Here is a 19,973-nt window from a genome sequence, read left to right as displayed (position 1 = left end):
CTGCTCTTAATTTTTCTTGGGATGAAGTCAAAGAAGCTTCTTAGAAATTACTGTTTTCTCTGGCTTTCCTTTTCTGATAAAGTTATTCTTCACAACGAAATTCCCACACTCTTCTTCACACTTCCCTGTGCTCCTAGTTGCTTTGGTTCCTACCTTATTTTTCCCTAATATTTGGAAATGAATCAATAAGAGGTAGTTGACTTGTCTTAGAAATGTCAACGTGAAGGTTTTTATTCAGAAACGGAAGTCTGATTTCTTTCAAGGCATAGTGCCAAGCCGTCTTCATGGAAATTCATGTCACTTTTCCCCCATACCATCAAAAAGAAAAAGCACTGCAGGAGTCTGGGGCTAGCCCAGCATCTGCTGTCAGGAAGCTCTGCCCTCACTAGTTGTCTGACCTACACCACTTATTTAATCATTCAGAGCAATGTCCTCTTCCGATGTTCAGAGCTCCTTTGAAGATCAAATAAGATTATAAAGCAGGGGCACTTTGTGAACCTAACCCTCTTAAATTGCTCCTTCCCCCTTTGGATGTGAGCACATGTCCTCCTATGCAGAGATGTGCAATCACCTGCTGTGTGCGTGCCACCGAGGGGCTTGTACCACAGGGCCAGCTGGCTGCCGCTGCTGTGGTCTGCATCCTACACAGTGCCTTTCCATAGGCCAGAATTCCCATCACTGCAATTACTTGTGGATCTGAATCTCACCATAACTCTGCAAGATGAGACATTGCTTCAAAAAGCAGGACACTCTTAAAATATCATAGTGGGGGTGTGACCTAAGAGAGACCTAAGACTCTGGGACCAATGAATCTAGAAATCTTATTTCATTAGCTGTGAATTAACAGTGTGTTAGAGAAGGGAGATGTACGAATGACAGGAGGAGTATTAAGCACTGGGCTAGAGAAGATGAGCCCCAGAAATTTAAACGTTGACTCACCCATCATGCAGGAAACTCTTCTCTTTTTTAATCTAAAAAATCATTTATATAAGGTGAACAAATTTGATATATGTCAGATATACAGATTTAGGAGCACAGTGATACTTCCCACCCTCCCCTCCCTCTTGCCTTGTCTCCCATCCCATCTCTTCCTTTCTTTCTTATTTTTTCTTTTGCTTTTTTAAATGACATACATTTAGTTTGTTTTATGATCATAAGCTCAACCATCTATTAAATAAAGAGCTCAACAAAAATACGAAGTAGAAAAACCACTGTTCCTCTAGTGTAGAGGTAAGTACTACATATAATAATCAAATCTCAAAATGTCAATTTCACTCATATACATTAATATTTTTTGTACTCTGTATGTTTGTTACCACAAACCAGGGAAAACATATGATATTTGTGTTTTAGGACTGGCTATTTCACTAAGCAAAATGGTTTCCAGTAGCATCCATTCTGTTGTGAAAGACAGAATTTTATAATTTTTATGGCTGAGTAGTATTCCATAGTGTTTAAATACCACATTTTCCTTAGGCAGTCATCAGTTGATGTACATCTGTGTTGATTCCATATCTTTTCTATTGTGAATTGAGCTGCAATAAACATGGGGGTACAGATAGCTCTTTAATATGCTGCTTTCCTTTCATTTGAGTAAATTCCCAGGTCACATGGTAGCTCTATTTTAAGATTTGGAAGAATCCCCATACTGTCATCCAAAATGGTTGTATTAGTATACATTCCAACTAATAGTGCATTAAGGTACCTTTTCTCCCACAATCTCATCAGAATTTATCATTTTTGATTTTTTATTAATAGTGTTTCTGACTGGTGTGAGGTAAAACCTCACTGTGGTTTTTATTTGCATTTCTCTGATGGCTAGTGATCCTGAGCATTTTTCATGTGTCTGCAGGCCATTTGAATTTCTACTTTTGAAAAACATCTGTACAAGTCCTTTGCCCACTTCTTAATTGGATTGTTTGGTTGTTGTTGAGTTTCTTGGGCTTTTTATAGATTCTGGATATCGATCCTTGATCAGTTGCATGGTTTGCAAGTATTTTTCCCCATTGTGTTGGTTGCCTCTTCACTTTGTTGAGTGCTTCCTTTGCAGTACAGAAGCTTCAATTGCCTACTTTTGCTTTAATTGCCTGTGCTTCTGGGGTCTTTTACAAGAAGTCATTGCCTATGCCAACTTCTTGCAGAATTTTCCCAATATTCTCCTATTAGCAATCTGATAGTATCAGGTCATAGAGTTAGTTCCTTGATCCATTTTGAGTGGATTTTTGGAAAAGGTGTAAAGAAGGCGCCATGTTTCATACTGCCATATATAATACTATCATATATAAAGATCCAGTTTTCCCAGCATTATTCATTGAAGAGATTTTCCTTTCTCCAGCAATTGATTTTAGCTAGTTTGTCAAAGATTATGTGGTTATAGAAGCATGAATTGATTTCTGGGCTTTCTATGCTGTTCTATTGGTCTATATGTCTGTTTTTTTGCCAGTACCAAGCTGTTTTGATTATAACTACATTGTAGTATGTCTTGAAATCTGATATGGTGATTCTTCTATCTTTATTTTTGTTTTTTTTTTATGATTGTTTTAGGTATTCAGGGTCTCTTGTTTTTCCATTTGAGTTTTAGGATCAGTTTTTCTAGATCTGAAAATAATGCCATTGATATTTTGATTGGAGTCTCATTGAACTTGTAAATTGCTACCATACTACCATACTACCATATGGACATTTTGATGATATTGATTCTTGCAATCCATGAACATGGAAGATTTTTCCTTTTTTTGTGTTTTCTATTTCTTTCTTTAATGTTTTGTAATTTTCATTGTATAATTCTTTCACAATCTTGGTTAAATTTATTTCAAGGTTTTACATTTTTTGTAGCTATTATGAATAGTATTGATCCTATAAAATCTTTCTCATAGAAAGACTTTGGGGAGATTTCCTCGCTTTCAATTGTTTTGAATATTTTGAGGTGAATTGGAATTAGTTCTTCTTTAAAAAAATTTGGTAGAATTAAGCAGTTAAACCATCTGGTCCTTGATTTTTCTTTCTTTGGAGCTTATTTACTAATGATTCAATCTCTGTTCTTGCTTATGGACCTATTTATGTTTTCTATGTATTCTGGACTCAATTTTGGTAGATTGTATGTATTCAAGAATCTATACACTTTTTTCAAGATTTTTCCAAATTGTTGTTTTTGTTGTCATATTGCTGTTTGTTGTGATTCTTTTTATTTCTGTGGTACCATTGGAACTTCCCCTTTTTCATTTCTGATTTCTTTTTTTTTTTTTTAATTTGGGTCTTCTCTTCTTCTTCCTTATTCTTTCGGTTAGTTGGGCCAATGATGTACCAATGTTGGTTATTTTTTCAAATGCCAGCTCTTCATATCACTAATTTTTGTATCTTTGTCTCAATTTTATTTATTTCATCTCTAATATTAATTATTTCTTTCCTCCTACTCGTTTTGGTTTTGATTTGTTCTTGTTTTTCTAGGTCCTTAAGATGCACTGTTAGATAATTTATTTGAATTCTTGTTAACTTCTTGATGTAGGAAGTAATTGCTATAAACTTCCCTCTTAACATTGCTTTTGCTATAACCTGTACAGTTTGATATTGTGTGCTGTCATCTTCATTGGTTTCTAGTAATTTTTTTTAGATTTCCCTTATGAATTATTCTATGACTCACTGTTCATTCAGGAGCACACTGTTCAGTGTCTATGTGTTTGCATATTTTCTAGAGTTTCATAAGATGCTAATTTAATTTCCAGCTTTTTTCCATTGTTGCCAGGAAAGATACATGATAAGATTTCAATTTTTTTTTAATTTGTTGAGACTTTCTCTATGACCTAGCATATGGTTTACCTTAGAGAAAGTTCTATGCATTGATGAGAATATTGTGTATTTTGCATCTGTGGGATGAAGTGCTCTATAGATATCAGTTAGGTCCACTTGATCAATAGTGTAAATTAGGTCTATTGTTTCTTTGTTGATTTTCTACTTGATCTGTGCATTGATTAAAGTGGGGTGTTTAAGTTCCCCCTGGTTGGGAATATGGGAAGCAGGCAATGTGCTCTTGCCTCACAGGGTTGGATGGGCACCCTGCCCCTCACTAGTGCTCCAGGATGGACTAAAAGTCCATGTGGTCCACAAGAAACTCTTTTTTCACTAATTTACTTATTGCTTCTCAGATATAGGTTGCATCAGTCAATCTGTCCACCTAACTTGGTCAACATACTGGTTGTGATACTTTTATTTTGATATGTTCTTTAGTGATTATAAGCATTCCAAAAACCCCAAGAGCAGTAAATAGCCTTCAATGTGCCCAACTAACATTTCCCGTTAACATATATCTATAAATTAATCATGATGGAGTGCTTTTGCCTGTTGAACTGTTTTCTCTCCATATTCCACTGGATGTTTCTTAATAGTATAGGCTATTTAACTAGAAGATCCTCAGTGTCTGATGCATGGTTCATGTTTTAAAGTAATCAGTTTCTTTGTGTTGGAACATGAAAGGTTAACTCCAGATCTGTCAGTAATGTAAAGGGAGTGATAGGCTGGGCAAGTCTACAACGGGAGTTGGCATGTCCTATGGTTTCACATACGTGGCTTGGCCTTAGCAGTAGGAAGAGGTTGCTTTGTGCACACTGAATGACAGGACACAAATTTTGACGAGTGTGATGTAAATGAAAAAGTAAGCATAATTCAGCTCCCGCAGCAAGAAACATCAGCCGATGCCAGAAATCAGCTCAGAACATCTATAGGAGCCTGAGAAAAATAAAATATCAGTTAAGCAAATGTCCTGAGAGATTGTTAGGTTTGACGGTTACCAGAGCAATGGGCACTCAAATGAGGATTTGCTGCATTGAGACATGCGTTTTAACATCCCATGTGGAAAGAAAGGCTGTGAAACAGAGCCGTTATCTAGAGAAGGACATTTTTGATTGTGCAGCATGTAAACCTTTGTAATTTTTCTGTTATGCACCAGTATGGATGATATATAGCTTGCAAAGAATTTGTGTTTGTAAAACACCCTTTGTTTTATGAAAAATGAGCAGTGAGATAAAGATAAGAAACATTGAAATGAAAGACATGGAGGAAATAAACAATAGAGAATGTTAGTGAGAAACTGTCTTCCGTAGTGGTCTGATCATGTTGGAAGTCAACGATGTTTTTGAGATCTATTTCTTACAGATGTTGAGGGATTCCAACATTCAGTCAGGGATTTCTACCCTTTACTTCCTAAATCTAAGTGGCATAATGCTTATGGGGCTGTTAGATAGTGTCAGTTTTCAGAATCTCCGGGTTCCTGACTTTGGTCTGGCCCAACCCTGGCTGTTGTGGCCATTTGGGGATGAATCAGCTGTTGGAAGATCTCTCTCTTTCTTTCTCTCTCTTTCTCTCTGTCTGTCTCTTCTCCCCTCTTTCTCTGTAACTCTGGCTTTCAATCAAATAAAATAACTCCTTTTGAAAAAGAATCTTATTTTTGATCTTGGTTCCTTAATCACAACAGAATCAAACTAAGAAGAGTGATCTACAAATTTTCAAATTGCATTATGACTAAAATAGTTTGGAGATAGTGGAGTCGAGTAGGTTAAAGGTTTCCCCTTTAATTTGCTTTTCATCATTGTGGAGATAACTAAAATGTTCATTAAGGTCAGAACATTTGATGTTTGATTTTAGCCAAAAGGCTGAGAAACAATAAGCATCTATTTTTCAATTTGAGATTTATCTGATATTCCTGACTATGAAGAGAGTGTGTGTGTCATGTGTCAGGGGTATATAATGAATAATGAGATGAGATATAAGAATTTATATATTTATGTCTTTAATTGTAATCAAACTCTTAGTGAAGTCTTCATAGATATCACTAAAATATTTGCATCACTTATTCTAGGCATTCCAAGTGAGATGGGCTTTAATACAAGATCTCAGGGATTTTCACAACTGTTGAAATCATAAGGAGAACTGAGGTTGTAGAAACAGCTGTTTGAATCTTCTGGATTCACAGAAGCTTACCAGGAAGCCACCAAAAACCCTGGCCATCTTTGCAGGAACATCAAGCTCAGATCTAGCTTAGGCATCTGCTGGCAGTTGTGCTTCAGAACAACGATGGTACACCTACTAAATCTCACCTAGAACCTCTCATGGGTAGGCTCTAACGAGGAATGCATGTGGAAAAAGAGATCCTGGAATAGTTTTCTAAGCTCTTTCGAGATGTGTTGAAGAAGTTGTCATCTGTGTATTTGCAAGCTGACAGTAGACAACCCAGAGACTGGAGCTAGGGGAGATGGCATAGCTCTCTGTGACCTGGTAATTGGTTGGGTATTAGAAAGATGAGACATGAAGCTGGAAGGATACCCAATGGTCAGAAAGAAAGCATTCTTGCTCTGAGTGCCAGTTGGTTAAGAGACGTGCACAAACAGATCTGGGAAAAATAGACTGACCACTATAATTTATTAATACAACAAAGTGCATCCTTTTTTTTGAGTTTGAAGTAGGTAATATTAATAATGAATTTGAAAAGAAGCATAATTAATTAGAACTGTTCCAGAAAAGGTTGCTTTACTGAAAAAATACTAGGCAGGAATAGAAGAAGGATTTTATTTTATTTTTTTTATAAAAGATTTATTTATTTAGAAAATCAGAATTACAGAGGGAGACAGAGAGAGAGAGAGAGAAAAAGAGAGAGGGAAAAAGAGAGAGAATCTTCCACTTGCTATTTCATTCTCCAGATTGCCACACCAACCAGTGCTAGGCCTGGCTGAATCCAGAAGCTTGATTTGGGTCTCCCGGTGGGGTATCAAATGCCCGAACACTATGGCCATCTCCATTACTTCTAGCAAGCCATTAGCAGAGAGGTGGATGGGAAGTGGAGCAGCTGGGACACTAACTGGCACCCACGTGGATGTCATTGTTGCAGGTGGCAGCTTTATCCACTATATCACAATGCCAGCCCCAGAAATAAAAGGATTTTAAAGAGGCACTATGAACAATGGCATACCAACAAATTAGAAAACATGGATAAAATAGACATATTTTTGCAAACACACAAATTGCAGAAACATATTCAAAAAGGGTTAGAAAAAGCAAGGATGGACTTCAAAAAAGGAGATTGAATTACTATCAACAACAATAGCAAACAAATAAAAAACTTTTCACAAGAGTGGCTTCACTGATGAACTCAACAAAAAAAAAAAAAAAAAAAAAGGAAAAGGAAGAAGCATTTCCCTACTCATTTGGTGAGCCAATATTATACAAATACCAAAGCTAGGTGGAGCTATGTCAAGAAAACCATGCATATATTCCTCCTGTGAGCCTAGAGACAAAACTTCTGAGCAGCATACTAGTAGCCAAATCCAGTAACTTATGTAAAAAGTTATATACTATTACCAACTGGGATTTATCTCAGAAATGCATTAGAGTTTAACATCTGAAAATCCATTCATGTCATATACTACATCAAAAAATTAAAAGACAAAAATACATGATTTTCTTAATATATTCAGTAAAAATTATTTGGTAAAATCCAACACTTTTGCATTCTAAGGATCAACTAAAGTAGAAGAGAACATTCTCATCTTGATACAGAATCTCTACAAAACTCTGAGTGCTAACATCAGACTTAACCATGAAAGACTGAATGCTTTCTCCCTGACAAACCAAGTCAAAATGTGTTGTCCTGCCATTTCTATTCAACATAGTACTACAGGTTCAAGTCACAGCAATTAGATAAGAAAATTAAATAAAAGGCCTCAAAATCAGTGAAAATATCTCAACATTAGTCATCGTTTAGTTATAGATATCATGATCTTTGGTATGGAGAATCCTAAGGAATAGTCTATACTTTTTAATAGTTTACTAAACTACTATTATAGTAGTTTATTAGAACTAATAAACAGATTAACAGTGTTGTGGGATAATAGAGTTAACACACAATTTGAAAATGAAGTAAAAACATTTTATTTAAAATACCATCAAAGAGAGAGAGAAATACTTAGGAATAAAATTAACCATAAGAAGCATAAATCGTTGACTCTGAAACCCATGGACTATAGATGAAAGAAATTAAAAAATACCCAAGTAACTGGAAAGGCATTCCATGTTCATTGATTGGAAGACATCATGCTGTTAAGATGGCAGTAAGTTTCAGAATTGTGTAATTTCAAAATTCATATTTCAAAGCCCTAACTCCCAGTATGACAGGTTTTGATTATATTTGGAGATTAGATCTCTAAAGGAGTAGCTAAGTTAAAATGAAGTCCCTGGAGTGTTCTCTAATCTACTGTGACTCACCACTTATAAGAAATGGGGATTAGGATCCAGGAGAGGTATAAGTGAACAGAGAGGCCCTGTGAAGGCACAGTGAAAAGTTAGTTTCTGTAAGCCAAGGAGGCCAAGTTAGCCCTGCACAAGTTGTAGTTTGCATAAATGAAGGAAATGAATTTCATCCGAAGGGTGATATTTTGTTATGTTACTTGTGGAAGACTAATATACCATTTTTGCAGAAATGAAGAAGTAAGTCCAAAAATTCATATGCAATTGCAAGGACCTTGAATACCACTGTGTTTTTAATATTGTCCTGCTGTTCTTATATTGTTATGTTAGTTTTTCCAAACTGTCTTTTTTTCTTTGCATTTTGGTTGTTTAAAGTTGCTGTTGATTTTTTTTTAAGTAAACTGATTTTTTCCTCGAGCATCCTAAATGTTAAGATTAATTTCATGTGTCCACATGACTGAATCACAGGATGCCTAGAGAGCTGGTTAAACATCACTGTGACGGTGTTTCTGGAAGGCGTTAGCATTTGCTTTGGCGACCTGGTAAAAACAGATGGTGCTGTACCTTGTGAATGGACATCTTTCTGTCCATGATAGGCCAGAAAAAAATTAAAAAAAAAAAGCGCTGGAAGGGGAGATTTATGGGCTGTCTGCCTCACTGGCATTGACTTTTTTCTTGCCCTCAGTGCTCTTGGTTTTCACGTTCCGGTGTTTCAGACTAAGACTAAAGTCTCACCATCGGTTCTCTCATTCTGAGGCCTTTAAACTATATCATCAGCTTTGCTGGGTCTCCAGTTCGCAGGTGACAGATTGTAGAACTTCTCAGCCTTTATAACCATGTAAATCAACACTGTACCAAATATCTTATAATGACTCTGTCATACTGGTTCTATTTTTTTCTGATTAACATATGAAATCTACTGATGAAGCCATCAAAGGTAGTCTTCATTTATGTTATACTATCTTTGAATTCTGTATTTCTATGATTTTCTTTTATTTTTTTTTTAAAAAAGATTTATTTATTTAAAAGTCAGAGTTACACAGAGATGGAGAGAGGGGGGGGGAAAGAGAGAGAGAGATCTTTCATCTGCTGGTTCACTTCCCAATTGGCCTCAATGGATCTGAAGTCAGGAGCCAGGAGCTTCTTCTGGGTCTCCCACTTGAGTGCAGGGACCTGAGGACATCTTCTACTGCTATCCCAGGTTATAGCAGAGAGCTGGATTAGAAGTGGAGCAGCCAGGACTCAAATCTGCACCATATGGGATGCCAGTGCGGCAGGCGGCGGCCTTACTCGCTACACCACAATGCTGGCCCCATACCCCTTTCTTTTAATTGTTAGTATTTTCATCTGTCTACATTACCAATTTTTTCCTGCATGACGTCTATCTTTTCCATTATGACCATCAACACTTATTAATCATAATTATTTAAAAATCCCTGCCTGATGATTTCTTTTTTTTTTTTTTTTTTTGACAGGCAGAGTGGACAGTGAGAGAGAGAGACAGAGAGAGAAAGGTCTTCCTTTGCCGTTGGTTCACCCTCCAATGGCCGCCGCTGCAGCTGGCGCACCGCGCTGATCCTGGCAGGAGCCAGGAGCCAGGTGCTTTTCCTGGTCTCCCATGGGGTGCAGGGCCCAAGCACCTGGGCCATCCTCCACTGCACTCCCTGGCCATAGCAGAGAGCTGGCCTGGAAGAGGGGCAACCGGGACAGAATCCGGCGCCCCAACCGGGACTAGAACCCGGTGTGCCGGCGCCGCAAGGTGGAGGATTAGCCTATTGAGCCACGGCGCCGGCTCTGCCTGATGATTTCAACATTTGTGTCACATCTGAGTCTGCTTGTTTACTTTTTTAAAACCATTTGATCATGCCTTGCAAATATTGGTTGAGGGGCCAGTCTTGTGACAGAGAGGGCCAAGTTGCCACTTGCAATGCTAGTGTCCCATATGAATGCTGGTTTGAGTCCCAGCTGTTCCCTTTCTTATGCACCTCCTTACTAGTGCACCTGGGAAACAAGAAAATGGTCACATTACTTGGCCCCTTCCACCCATGTAGGAGACCTGTTCCAACCCCTTCCACTGCAGCCATTTGGGGAATGAACCAGTGAATAAAAGATCTCTTTCTCTCTCTCTCTCTCTTTTTTTTTTTTTTTTTTTTTTTTTTACAGGCAGAGTGGACAGTGAGAGAGAGAAAGACAGGGAGAAAGGTCTTCCTTTTGCCGTTGGTTCACCCTCCAATGGCCGCTGCGGCCAGCGCACTGCACTGATCCGAAGCCAGGAGCCAGGTGCTTCTCCTGGTCTCCCATGTGGCTGCAGGGCCCAAGCACTTGGGCCATCCTCCACTGCACTCCCGGGCCACAGCAGAGAGCTGCCCTGGAAGAGGGGCAACTAGGACAGAATCCGGCGCTCCAACCAGGACTAGAACCCGGTGTGCTGGCGCTGCAGCCGGAGGATTAGCCTATTGAGCTGCGGCGCCGGCCTGATCTCTTTCTCTTAAAACTTTTTTTTTTGTTTGGTGCTACACATAATGTCTTGGGTAATCAGAACTTTGGTAAATAGATTTGAGCTTTAGGTTTTTATACTGAAAAGGCAAAATGTTGTGTTGTATTTAATGCTTCCTGTAACAATAGGTGCCATGGCTTTAAATTCCTGTAGCATCCTTGTTTTTGTCTCTCCTAACCTGACTCCTGTGATATGCTCTTCTTCAGAGAGAATTTGACTTTCAAATATTTCTGCTGTAACCATTTCTTATACTGGAATCCTGTTGCTGTTCTGGTTAGGTGTGTGAGTGGGAGAATTTTATATCTTCTACTGGTTAAATCTTGGATTTTTAGTGGGGCTGCACCTTGGGTTTGTGACCCTCACAAATGTTTCTCTAACACTGTGGCTTTCTTTTTCCTTTTCTCCAATTTCCTTCTCTGGCTGAAGCATTCTTAAATCAATTGCACTGAAGTACTGACCCCTATTTCTATGTTTTATTGTCACCTCAATAACTGAGTCAGAATGCCAGGAGTGGGTTGAAGTGGGTAAGGATCCACTCCTACCACTTTGGTTAAGGTTTCAGAATAGTGGCTGGGCCAACTCCTTCCCCCTTAGTGTATAGGCCTTTCTTACGGACAAAATTCCAAACATATTTCACTGAAACTATTCTTGTTTGTTGCGTCCTCTTCACAAGACCCTCATGGAGTTCTGTGAGGTAAATCCTGTGACTGTGGAAAGCCCCTAAAGATGGCAACTCCCAGCACCCAATGTTGCCTGCATGCGTCCCCACTAGTCTCCAGAAATTTGTCAAAATTACCATGTAAGTGTTTGTATTAGAGTTCCCCCAAAGAAACAGAACCAACAGGATGTGTGTTTCTTTATTTACTCATTTCTTTATTTAAATACATTAGCTCACATAATTATGGAGATGGACAAGTCAATCTGCAGTGTGATCTGGTAGGCTGAAGATGCAGGACAGCCATTGGTGCATGTCAGATATAAAGATATTTTCTGGAAAATCCCTCTCACTCTTTTTATTCAGTTCAGGCCATTAATTGATTGGATGGGACCACTGACATTTACAGGACAATTTGTGTTACTCCAAATTGACTACTTTAAATATTAATCTCATCCAAAAACAACCTCCAAGTTGATGCATAAAATTACCCAACACAGTGTCTGATCAGGTTACAGCTTCAACACTCAATCGTCTGCTTCAGGTAAGCAAATCTTGGTAGTGTATATAATTATTCATTAATTTCCCCAGATTGCAGTAAGGTAATTTACCCTGCAGGCCAGTTCTCCAAGAAACATCAATGATTTTCAGTTCGTTGAATTTTCCTTGTTGTAGGGATGGGAGTGATGATGACTTGAGAACTTTTTACATGTTGGAGTTAAAAGTAGAGTTCCTCAGTTTATTTCTGGCTCACTGTGCTTCTGCAGACAGACCAATTTCTTTACCATTTTAAAACAGGAAGCAGAGACGATATCCAACAGAGGCTCTGACATCTTGTAGGAGATGCAACTCTACAGACGTATGGGTGACATTCTCATGTAAAACACCTGGAGATGAACTTTCAGTACATGGAGCAGGGATATTGAGCTTTTACACTGAATTTTAGAGTGTTCCTGACTTTGCAATTCAAGCTCACAGTGCTGCCATCAGTTTCCACCTAGTATTTGAATTTGTTCAGCAACATGAACAGGTCATCAGAGAGCTTCCTCCGACTTCTCCAGCACTGTTTCCATACAGCTGCCAGGGCACAGACACACACAGGAAGTTAGCAGAGCAAAAGTGCAGAAAGTAACCTGCTAGTTTTTGTGTTGTGATCAGATATATATTTTTTTTCTTTCTTTCAATAGTGTTTTATTGAATGGCATAGCCTGGATGAAGCCCTGGATTGGACAGGGTTTGATAAATTATTGTATAGTAGCAAATGGAGGCTCACAATAACAATTGATTTCTTTTTTTAAAGATATATTTATTTATTTATTTGAAAGTCAGTATTACATAGAGAGAGGAGAGGCAGAGAAAGAGAGAGAGAGAGAGAGAGAGGTCTTCCATCCGATGGTTCACTCCCCAATTGGCCGCAATGGCCAGAGCTGCGCTGATCCAAAGCCAGGAGCCAGGAGCCAGGAGCCAGGAGCCAGGAGCCAGGAGCTTCTTCCGGTTCTCCCACGTGGGTGCAGAGGCCCAAGGACTTGGACCATCTTCTACTGCTTTCCCAGGCCATAGCGGAGAGCTGGATGGGAAGTGGAGCAGCCAGGTCTCAAACCAGTGCCCATATGGGATGCCGGTGCTTCAGGCCAGGGCGTTAACCCACTGCACCACAGCACCAGCACCAACAATTAATTTCTCACGCATGTTTCCTGTCCTTTGGGGCTAAGTTGTGTCTCTATTTCATACTTTTTAAGTTATCAAAACCAGAGTAAAGAATCAATCTTTTCTGGAATAGGCTTTTCTTGTAGCAGAAGAAAAAAAAATACAATGCCAGGACTGGTGTTTTAAAGCTTCTGTAGTTACAATTTACATTAGTTCTGCTTGTATATCATTGGTCAGGGTGAGTTATCTCCCTGGAGTGAAATCTGATAGCATCAAGTCATAAGCATCCAGCTCCCAGAGAGGGAGCCCAGGAGAGGCCCATGGAAAAGTCCCTGAATTTTGTGAGAAGAAAAAGGCAATCTATCAAAGCTTCTTCCTGTGTGGAAACGTCATTCATTCATTCGTTTACCCACACAGGTTTCCCAGGTAGGTTGCAGGGACCCATGTACTGGAGTCATCTGTTGCTGCCTTCCCAGCTGCATTAACCAGGAACTGGATTGGCAACAGAGCAGCCAGAACTCGATCTGGCCGTCCAATATGGGCTGCTGACGTCGTTGGAGGCAGCTTAACTTGCTGTGACACAACACTGGCCCCTCTCCATACACTGTTCCTCCTTTCACTGTATTCTCTAGAGTAAGATCTTGGTCAATGTCACCCTCATTTGTATACAGGGTGGAAACTAGAAATTTGGAGCTGTCCTGGGTTCTTCTCTTTTCCTTCAACCCACATCCAGCCAACACCTCTACCTGCTAACTGACTCCTGCTGACTCTACCTCCTCCTTCATTTGGGTCTCACTGCTAGTTTCCTGTGCTTTTGAATACCACTGACAGATCCTTCATATTAAATGACCAGCTTGATACCGTTCCCATTGCATAGAACCTGCATTCAGTTAGGGTCCCAATTTTATTTGCTGCCCATTCATCCAATTTCCTCCACTATCCTGCACACCCCAGCCCCCCAGCCTGTGACCTTTTCCTAGAGATCAGTTTGCGTTCCTGAAATCCTCATCCACTGTGGTCCCCTGCTTGGACCCATTCTTTTCTCCATTTCCCTGAGATGCCTTTTCTCAGCTTGTTCTCCTGAAAGACTTAGTCATCTCTCACAGCTCAAGTGATTTTCTCATGTGGGGTGTATCCTTCTGTTCAGGTGCTGTGATAAAACATCCAAGGCTTATGCTTTAAACAACAGACATATTATCTCACAGTTCTGGAGGCTGGACTTCCACGAACAAGGTGAAGGCAGGGTTTGTGTCATCCAGGTTGCGGTCCCTTGATTGCAGCTGACCCCGTCTCATTATGCTCTCACCTGGGCTTTCTTTTCTGTGCACTCTTGGTGTCATCCCAACCCCCTCCCCTTTTGATAAAGACACCAGTGAAATTGGCTGAGAGTTCCACCCTTAGGCCATTAGATAAGGCTCCTTAAAGGCCTTCCTTATCCCCACACAGGTCTACATTAAAGAGTTAGGGCATCAGCCTTTGCACTTAGAGGAGACACAGTTCCCTAAAGAAAAGCCTCTCTTACTGCCTGGGCAGAAGTGGTTGAAACTTCTCAACTGCTCTCCGTATTCCTTTGCAAGTTCTCATTATCAGCTTGACTTATCATTGTGGTTTGTTTTTGTTTGTCTGTGTACCAAATAGTAACATCCTTGAGACCCTGGGTTGCTTGCTTTCATCTTTTAAACTTAATATATTTTACATGACGTGTGCAATTTATGGGAATTTAAATGACAGAAAAAATAAAATACTAATTAGTGGAAATAGTATTTATTTATGCTTATTGAGAACACTTTCTAAATACGTAATTTCACTCATTAGACTTTAATTCTCCTTCCTTTAGAAATAAACTTGCAGATTCTGGGTGCATAGTAAGTAGTTTCCAGTACATAAAGAACTGTTCATTCGTTTAGACATTGGATGATTCTTGTTCATCGTGTTTTGGGGGGGAAATGTTAAGAAAAAATTACGTAGGCTTTGAAGTTTGTTTGCCTTTGAGGCATGTGTTTACAGAAGAGAGGGTTTCACCAAACCACCTTATTTATCAGCTTTCTTGCTACCTATTTTAATTCCCACAGTCCTTTCCTTCCCTCTTCTTTCAGATAAACAAGCTGGAGGCACGCCTGAGGCAGGCAGGATGCACAGATGATAAAGGGATTCAAAGGAAGGACCAGGAACGCTGGATGAGAGAAGACTGCATTAGCTGCACCTGTGAGGTGTGCGAGGCCAGACACTTTCCTATCCATCTGCTTTTATGTTACTTTTCCTCGCCAGCCAGCTGAAGCATACCTGAAAAATTCAAAGAGAAAATAAAATATCCTTTTCTAAATAGATTCTAGGCATCTTGAAAATTGCTGTTTGAGAGGGAGACAGGGAAAAATCAGACAGCTCTCCTGTGCTGTTTCTTTCCCCAAATGCCCACAATGCCTGGAGCTGGTCTGGGATGAAACAAAAGCAGGAATAAAATCCACATGGGTGGAAGGAATACACTTAAGTGAGCCATCACCACGGCCTCCCAGGGACCACACTAACAGGAGGGTGGAATTGCAAGAGGAGCTAGGATTCAAATCTGGATACTCTGCTGGGGGAAGGACCTGTCTCAACCTCAAGGCCAAAAGTCCATCCCGCTAGTCATAATTTTAAAATTCAGATGCCACTGTGAACATTTTGAGTCTTCTGATTGTTGATTACTATGAGATTACATGTGGACTTTTTAAAAAAGTTTCATTGACACACACCGGGGAACTGAGCCTTAGGAAGTTCATGTGCATTGCCTCAAATCACAGAAGTAAACTGAGGCAGGCTGGCACTTGAGTTCATTTCATTATTCCTAAGCCAGGCTTTCTACAATTGTTTCCTGACAGCACTTGGCAAAATGCACAATTCTTTATAAATGTAAAAAGGTGTTATGGAAACCACCAAAATAAAAATGTTCAAATTTCTCATAGAATTTGCCTTTTGAACAGAGCTGATTTCTCCTAGTCCTCTGGAAACGTGTGAACTTCCCGAGGCTTACGATACGTTACAGTGCTATAGATTATGTTTTATTGGGTGGGGCTTCTAGTTTTGCTCTCCCTGTTGCAAATATGCAGAAAGAAGACTAGAAACCACCTGCAAACATTAGTGCTACTTGGAGAATTTTTTAAACCATGTGGAGGTAGTCACCCTATCAGAGTAGATAAAGGAACTTATTGTTTAATGATTTTATTGTAAGAAATGTGGGGATGATTCTTGAATGTTGCCTTTCAGAGTGGCCAAGTCACGTGTGTGGTGGAGAGTTGCCCCCCAACTCCATGTTCCAGTCCTCAACTGGAGACAGGTACCTGTTGTCCAGTTTGCAGAAGAAAGCAAGGGGTGCCAACTGATGCCCCAGAGAGGCGCTGACAAATGCTGTCTGCTCTGGAGCTCTGAATGGCAGATTTCTCAGGAAGAGAAGTAGGACTTCAGCGCTTTTGACCTGTAATCGCACCTGTGGTACAGACGCCGCCGATTCAAGAGCAAAATTGTTCATTTAAACCTTAGCCACTCTGATCTCCTTTTATCTTTTCCTTTTCAATATGTCTTGAAATATATGACTATACAGGCATAGGAATTTTTATTTTAAGAAGCATTTCTTATTGTAAGTCATCAGTTTTATATACCATATGTTGAAATAAAAAGTGTATCATGTCATATTTTTTAAAAATGTGAGTGTTGTGGAAAATTTCTAATTTAAAACGTTCAGAGAGATTTTATAATCTGCAGGAATTGTGAGAGAATGAGTTTGCACTTAGAGAAGACTTCTGGAAACATCTGTGATAAAAGCATGACAATGTTATGAAGCTGTTAGGTTTTTCTGGGAAGGCTCTCATCTTCATTTTCATTACTTTCTAACTTCTGGGACATTAGGGAAAAGCCAGTGAAAAAGCTATCATTATTTGAGGGAGGTTGTCAGTTCTGCATGGGCTGGGAAATGCAAAGTCTCTGGGGGAAAGAGACTTCAAAGCAGATTGCTCGAGATGGACCTTTCCCATACTTGTCATTAGCATTCCTGAGTCGTCAGCTCTGAAGTACAGTCAAGTCTGAGATTCAGGAGCAGTCTGAATTTACCATCAGGAAAATTCAAGTGTTTCTGACTTTTACAAACGTTGTTGCTATGGAGCTCTTCTCATCTGGTGCTCTGCTATGGCGTTTGAAACACACCCCCAGAAGCAATAGGTTTGTTTACCTCCAGAATTGAGTATTATGTAAATTAGATGATTTGCATTTAATGTTAGATAGGGCCCTTTAAAATAGAACCTAAATTTGTGCACCTGTATGTGAGTGTAGCTTCTAGTTGTTGACAGATTTTATAAAGCATATTTTGTGCCAAACTCTTACAGAAAGACTTTATTTATTATTTTTATGGTTTTTTTGGTGAGCAAATTTCATGTATTTCAGATATACAGATTTAAGGAATCTAGTGGTACTTCCCACCCCACCCTCCCTCCCACACATGCTCCCAGTCTCCCTCCTCCTTCCTTTCTTATTCTTTCTTTTAATTTACAATGACATACTTTCAGTTTATTTTATAATCATAAGATTAAAACTCCACTAAGTAAAGAATTCAGCAAAAAGGAAGGAAAAACAAAAACAAAAACAAAAACAAAACACTGTTCCACCACAACGGTAGAGAAAAGGCCTGTATAGAATAGTCAATTCTCAAAATGTCAATTTCAGTAACATGCAGTAAATTTTTTAGTACACGGATTAGGGAAAACATGGTATTTGTCTTTTGGAAACTGGCTTATTAAGCTAAGTATAGTGGTTTCCAGTGGCATTTATTTTGTTGTGAAAGGCAAGATTTTATATAGTGTCCTGCTGCGACAGGCTCTCAGGCAGAGCACTACAGTTTTCCAGTGACAAAATCTTAAAAAGTTTTAATGTCACAATATTTGGAGTTTTTATGTAAAATGTAATATTATATTTAGTAAAAATATTTTTGTGATCTTATTGTAATGAGTGAGGAAATGTTTCTGGAGTTTAATAACTTGAAGGGAGTACTTCAAAAAGTTTGTGGGAAATGGTGTAAAAGTATGTACTTACTTTTGTGCAAAAATTTTTTTTAAATCGGCCGGCGCCGCGGCTCACTAGGCTAATCCTCCGCCTAGCGGCGCCGGCACACCGGGTTCTAGTCCCGGTCGGGGCGCCGGATTCTGTCCCGGTTGCCCCTCTTCCAGGCCAGCCCTCTGCTGTGGCCAGGGAGTGCAGTGGAGGATGGCCCAGGTGCTTGGGCCCTGCACCCCATGGGAGACCAGGAAAAGCACCTGGCTCCTGGCTCCTGCCATCGGATCAGCGCGGTGCGCCGGCCGCAGCGCGCCGGCCGCGGCGGCCATTGGAGGGTGAACCAACGGCAAAAAGGAAGACCTTTCTCTCTGTCTCTCTCTCTCACTGTCCACTCTGCCTGTCAAAAAAAAAAAAAAAAAAAAAAAAAATGTAATGAGCCGGCGCCGTGGCTCAATAGGCTAATCCTCCACCTTGCGGCGCCGGCACACCGGGTTCTAGTCCCGGTTGGGGCGCCGGATTCTGTCCCGGTTGCCCCTCTTCCAGGCCAGCTCTCTGCTATGGCCAGGGAGTGCAGTGGAGGATGGCCCAGGTGCTTGGGCCCTGCACCCCATGGGAGACCAGGAAAAGCACCTGGCTCCTGGCTCCTGCCAGGATCAGCGCGGTGCGCCAGCTGCAGCGGCGGCCATTGGAGGGTGAACCAACGGCAAAGGAAGACCTTTCTCTCTCTGTCTCTCTCTCACTGTCCACTCTGCCTGTCAAAAAAAAAAAAAAAAAAAAAAAATTTTTTTTAAATCAATGCATGGCTTTTTCATAATATATACCAAAATTTATCTTTTAATTCCAATTTCCAAAATCCCCAAGCATCCCATCGATTTTATGTGTGTGAATAACTGCTGTTCAAGATCTAAAATAATTTTTACTAAAAGTTTTTTGAAGAAAACAACAAAAAAAAGTCTTAAAGGTTTCATGTTTGATAGACTATTTTCCTTCCTTTTGAAAACTAAAAAAATCATTTATCAGGCACAAAAACTGTTCTTTTTTATGGAATACTATGTGATGTTTCCTTACATGTATACATTGTGTGATATACAATCTGTATCAGTATATTTATCCTTTCTTGCATTTAATATTTACTAATAATCAAAGGCAAACAAAATCCTCTTCTAGGTTTGTTTCAAAGCAGAGAAATATGCAGTGCATTATCTTTAGCCACCCTACTACGTACTAGAACCCCAGAACTTCTTACTCCTCTCTGGCTATAACTTATTATCTGTCAATCAACCTTTCCCCTTCCTCCCTAGTTCCCTCCACAGCCTCTGGTAACCACCAATATATATTTTTAAACTTTTATTTAATAACTATAAATTTCAAAAGTACAACTTGGATTATAGTGGTTTTTCCTCCCATAACCACCCTCCCACCCGCGAACCATCCTATCTCCTGTTCCCTCTCCCATCCCATTCTTCATTAAGATTCATTTTTAATTATATTAATATATAGAAGATCAAATTAGTATATACTAGGTACAAATTTCAACAGTTTTTACCCACACACACACACAAAGTATAAAGTACTGTTTGAATACTAGTTTTACCGTTAACCAATATATTTTTAACTTATTTGAGATTCTGTGAGATCACCTCGCTCTTAGACTCCATGTAGGAGTGAGAACACATCGTATTTGTCTTTCTTTGCTTACCTTATTACATTTTGTCTATGATGTTGCAATTGACAAAGTTTTATCCTTTTTATGGCTGAGTGATATTTCATTGTATATACATACCACATTTCTTCATCCATTCATTAGTGGACAGGCACTTAGGTCACTTACATTTGTTGGTTATTATGAATATAGAGCTGTGATAATCATAGATGTACAGATGTCTCTTCAATGGGTCGATTTCATTTCTCTTTGGTGTATAT

The 19,973-nt window shown here is 39.5% G+C and overlaps 1 protein-coding gene across 1 annotated transcript in view; it reads left to right on the top strand.

Annotated features, from left to right (window-relative positions):
* The window catches only part of PXDNL (peroxidasin like), a 519,551-nt gene extending 502,841 nt beyond the window's left edge, over window positions 1-16,710 (top strand). The window contains exons 22-23 of the mRNA XM_002710472.5: window positions 15,128-15,241; window positions 16,275-16,710. Coding sequence (XP_002710518.3) covers window positions 15,128-15,241; window positions 16,275-16,409 — 249 coding nt within the window. The 3' untranslated portion in view covers window positions 16,410-16,710. The remainder of the gene's footprint in view (window positions 1-15,127; window positions 15,242-16,274) is intronic.
* The last annotated feature ends 3,263 nt before the right edge of the window (window positions 16,711-19,973 follow it).

Source organism: Oryctolagus cuniculus, chromosome 6 (assembly GCF_964237555.1).
Source record: "Oryctolagus cuniculus chromosome 6, mOryCun1.1, whole genome shotgun sequence".
Lineage (NCBI taxonomy): Eukaryota > Metazoa > Chordata > Mammalia > Lagomorpha > Leporidae > Oryctolagus > Oryctolagus cuniculus.
Note: the sequence above shows the minus strand (reverse complement) of the source record. Positions and strands in the feature narration are given on the sequence as shown.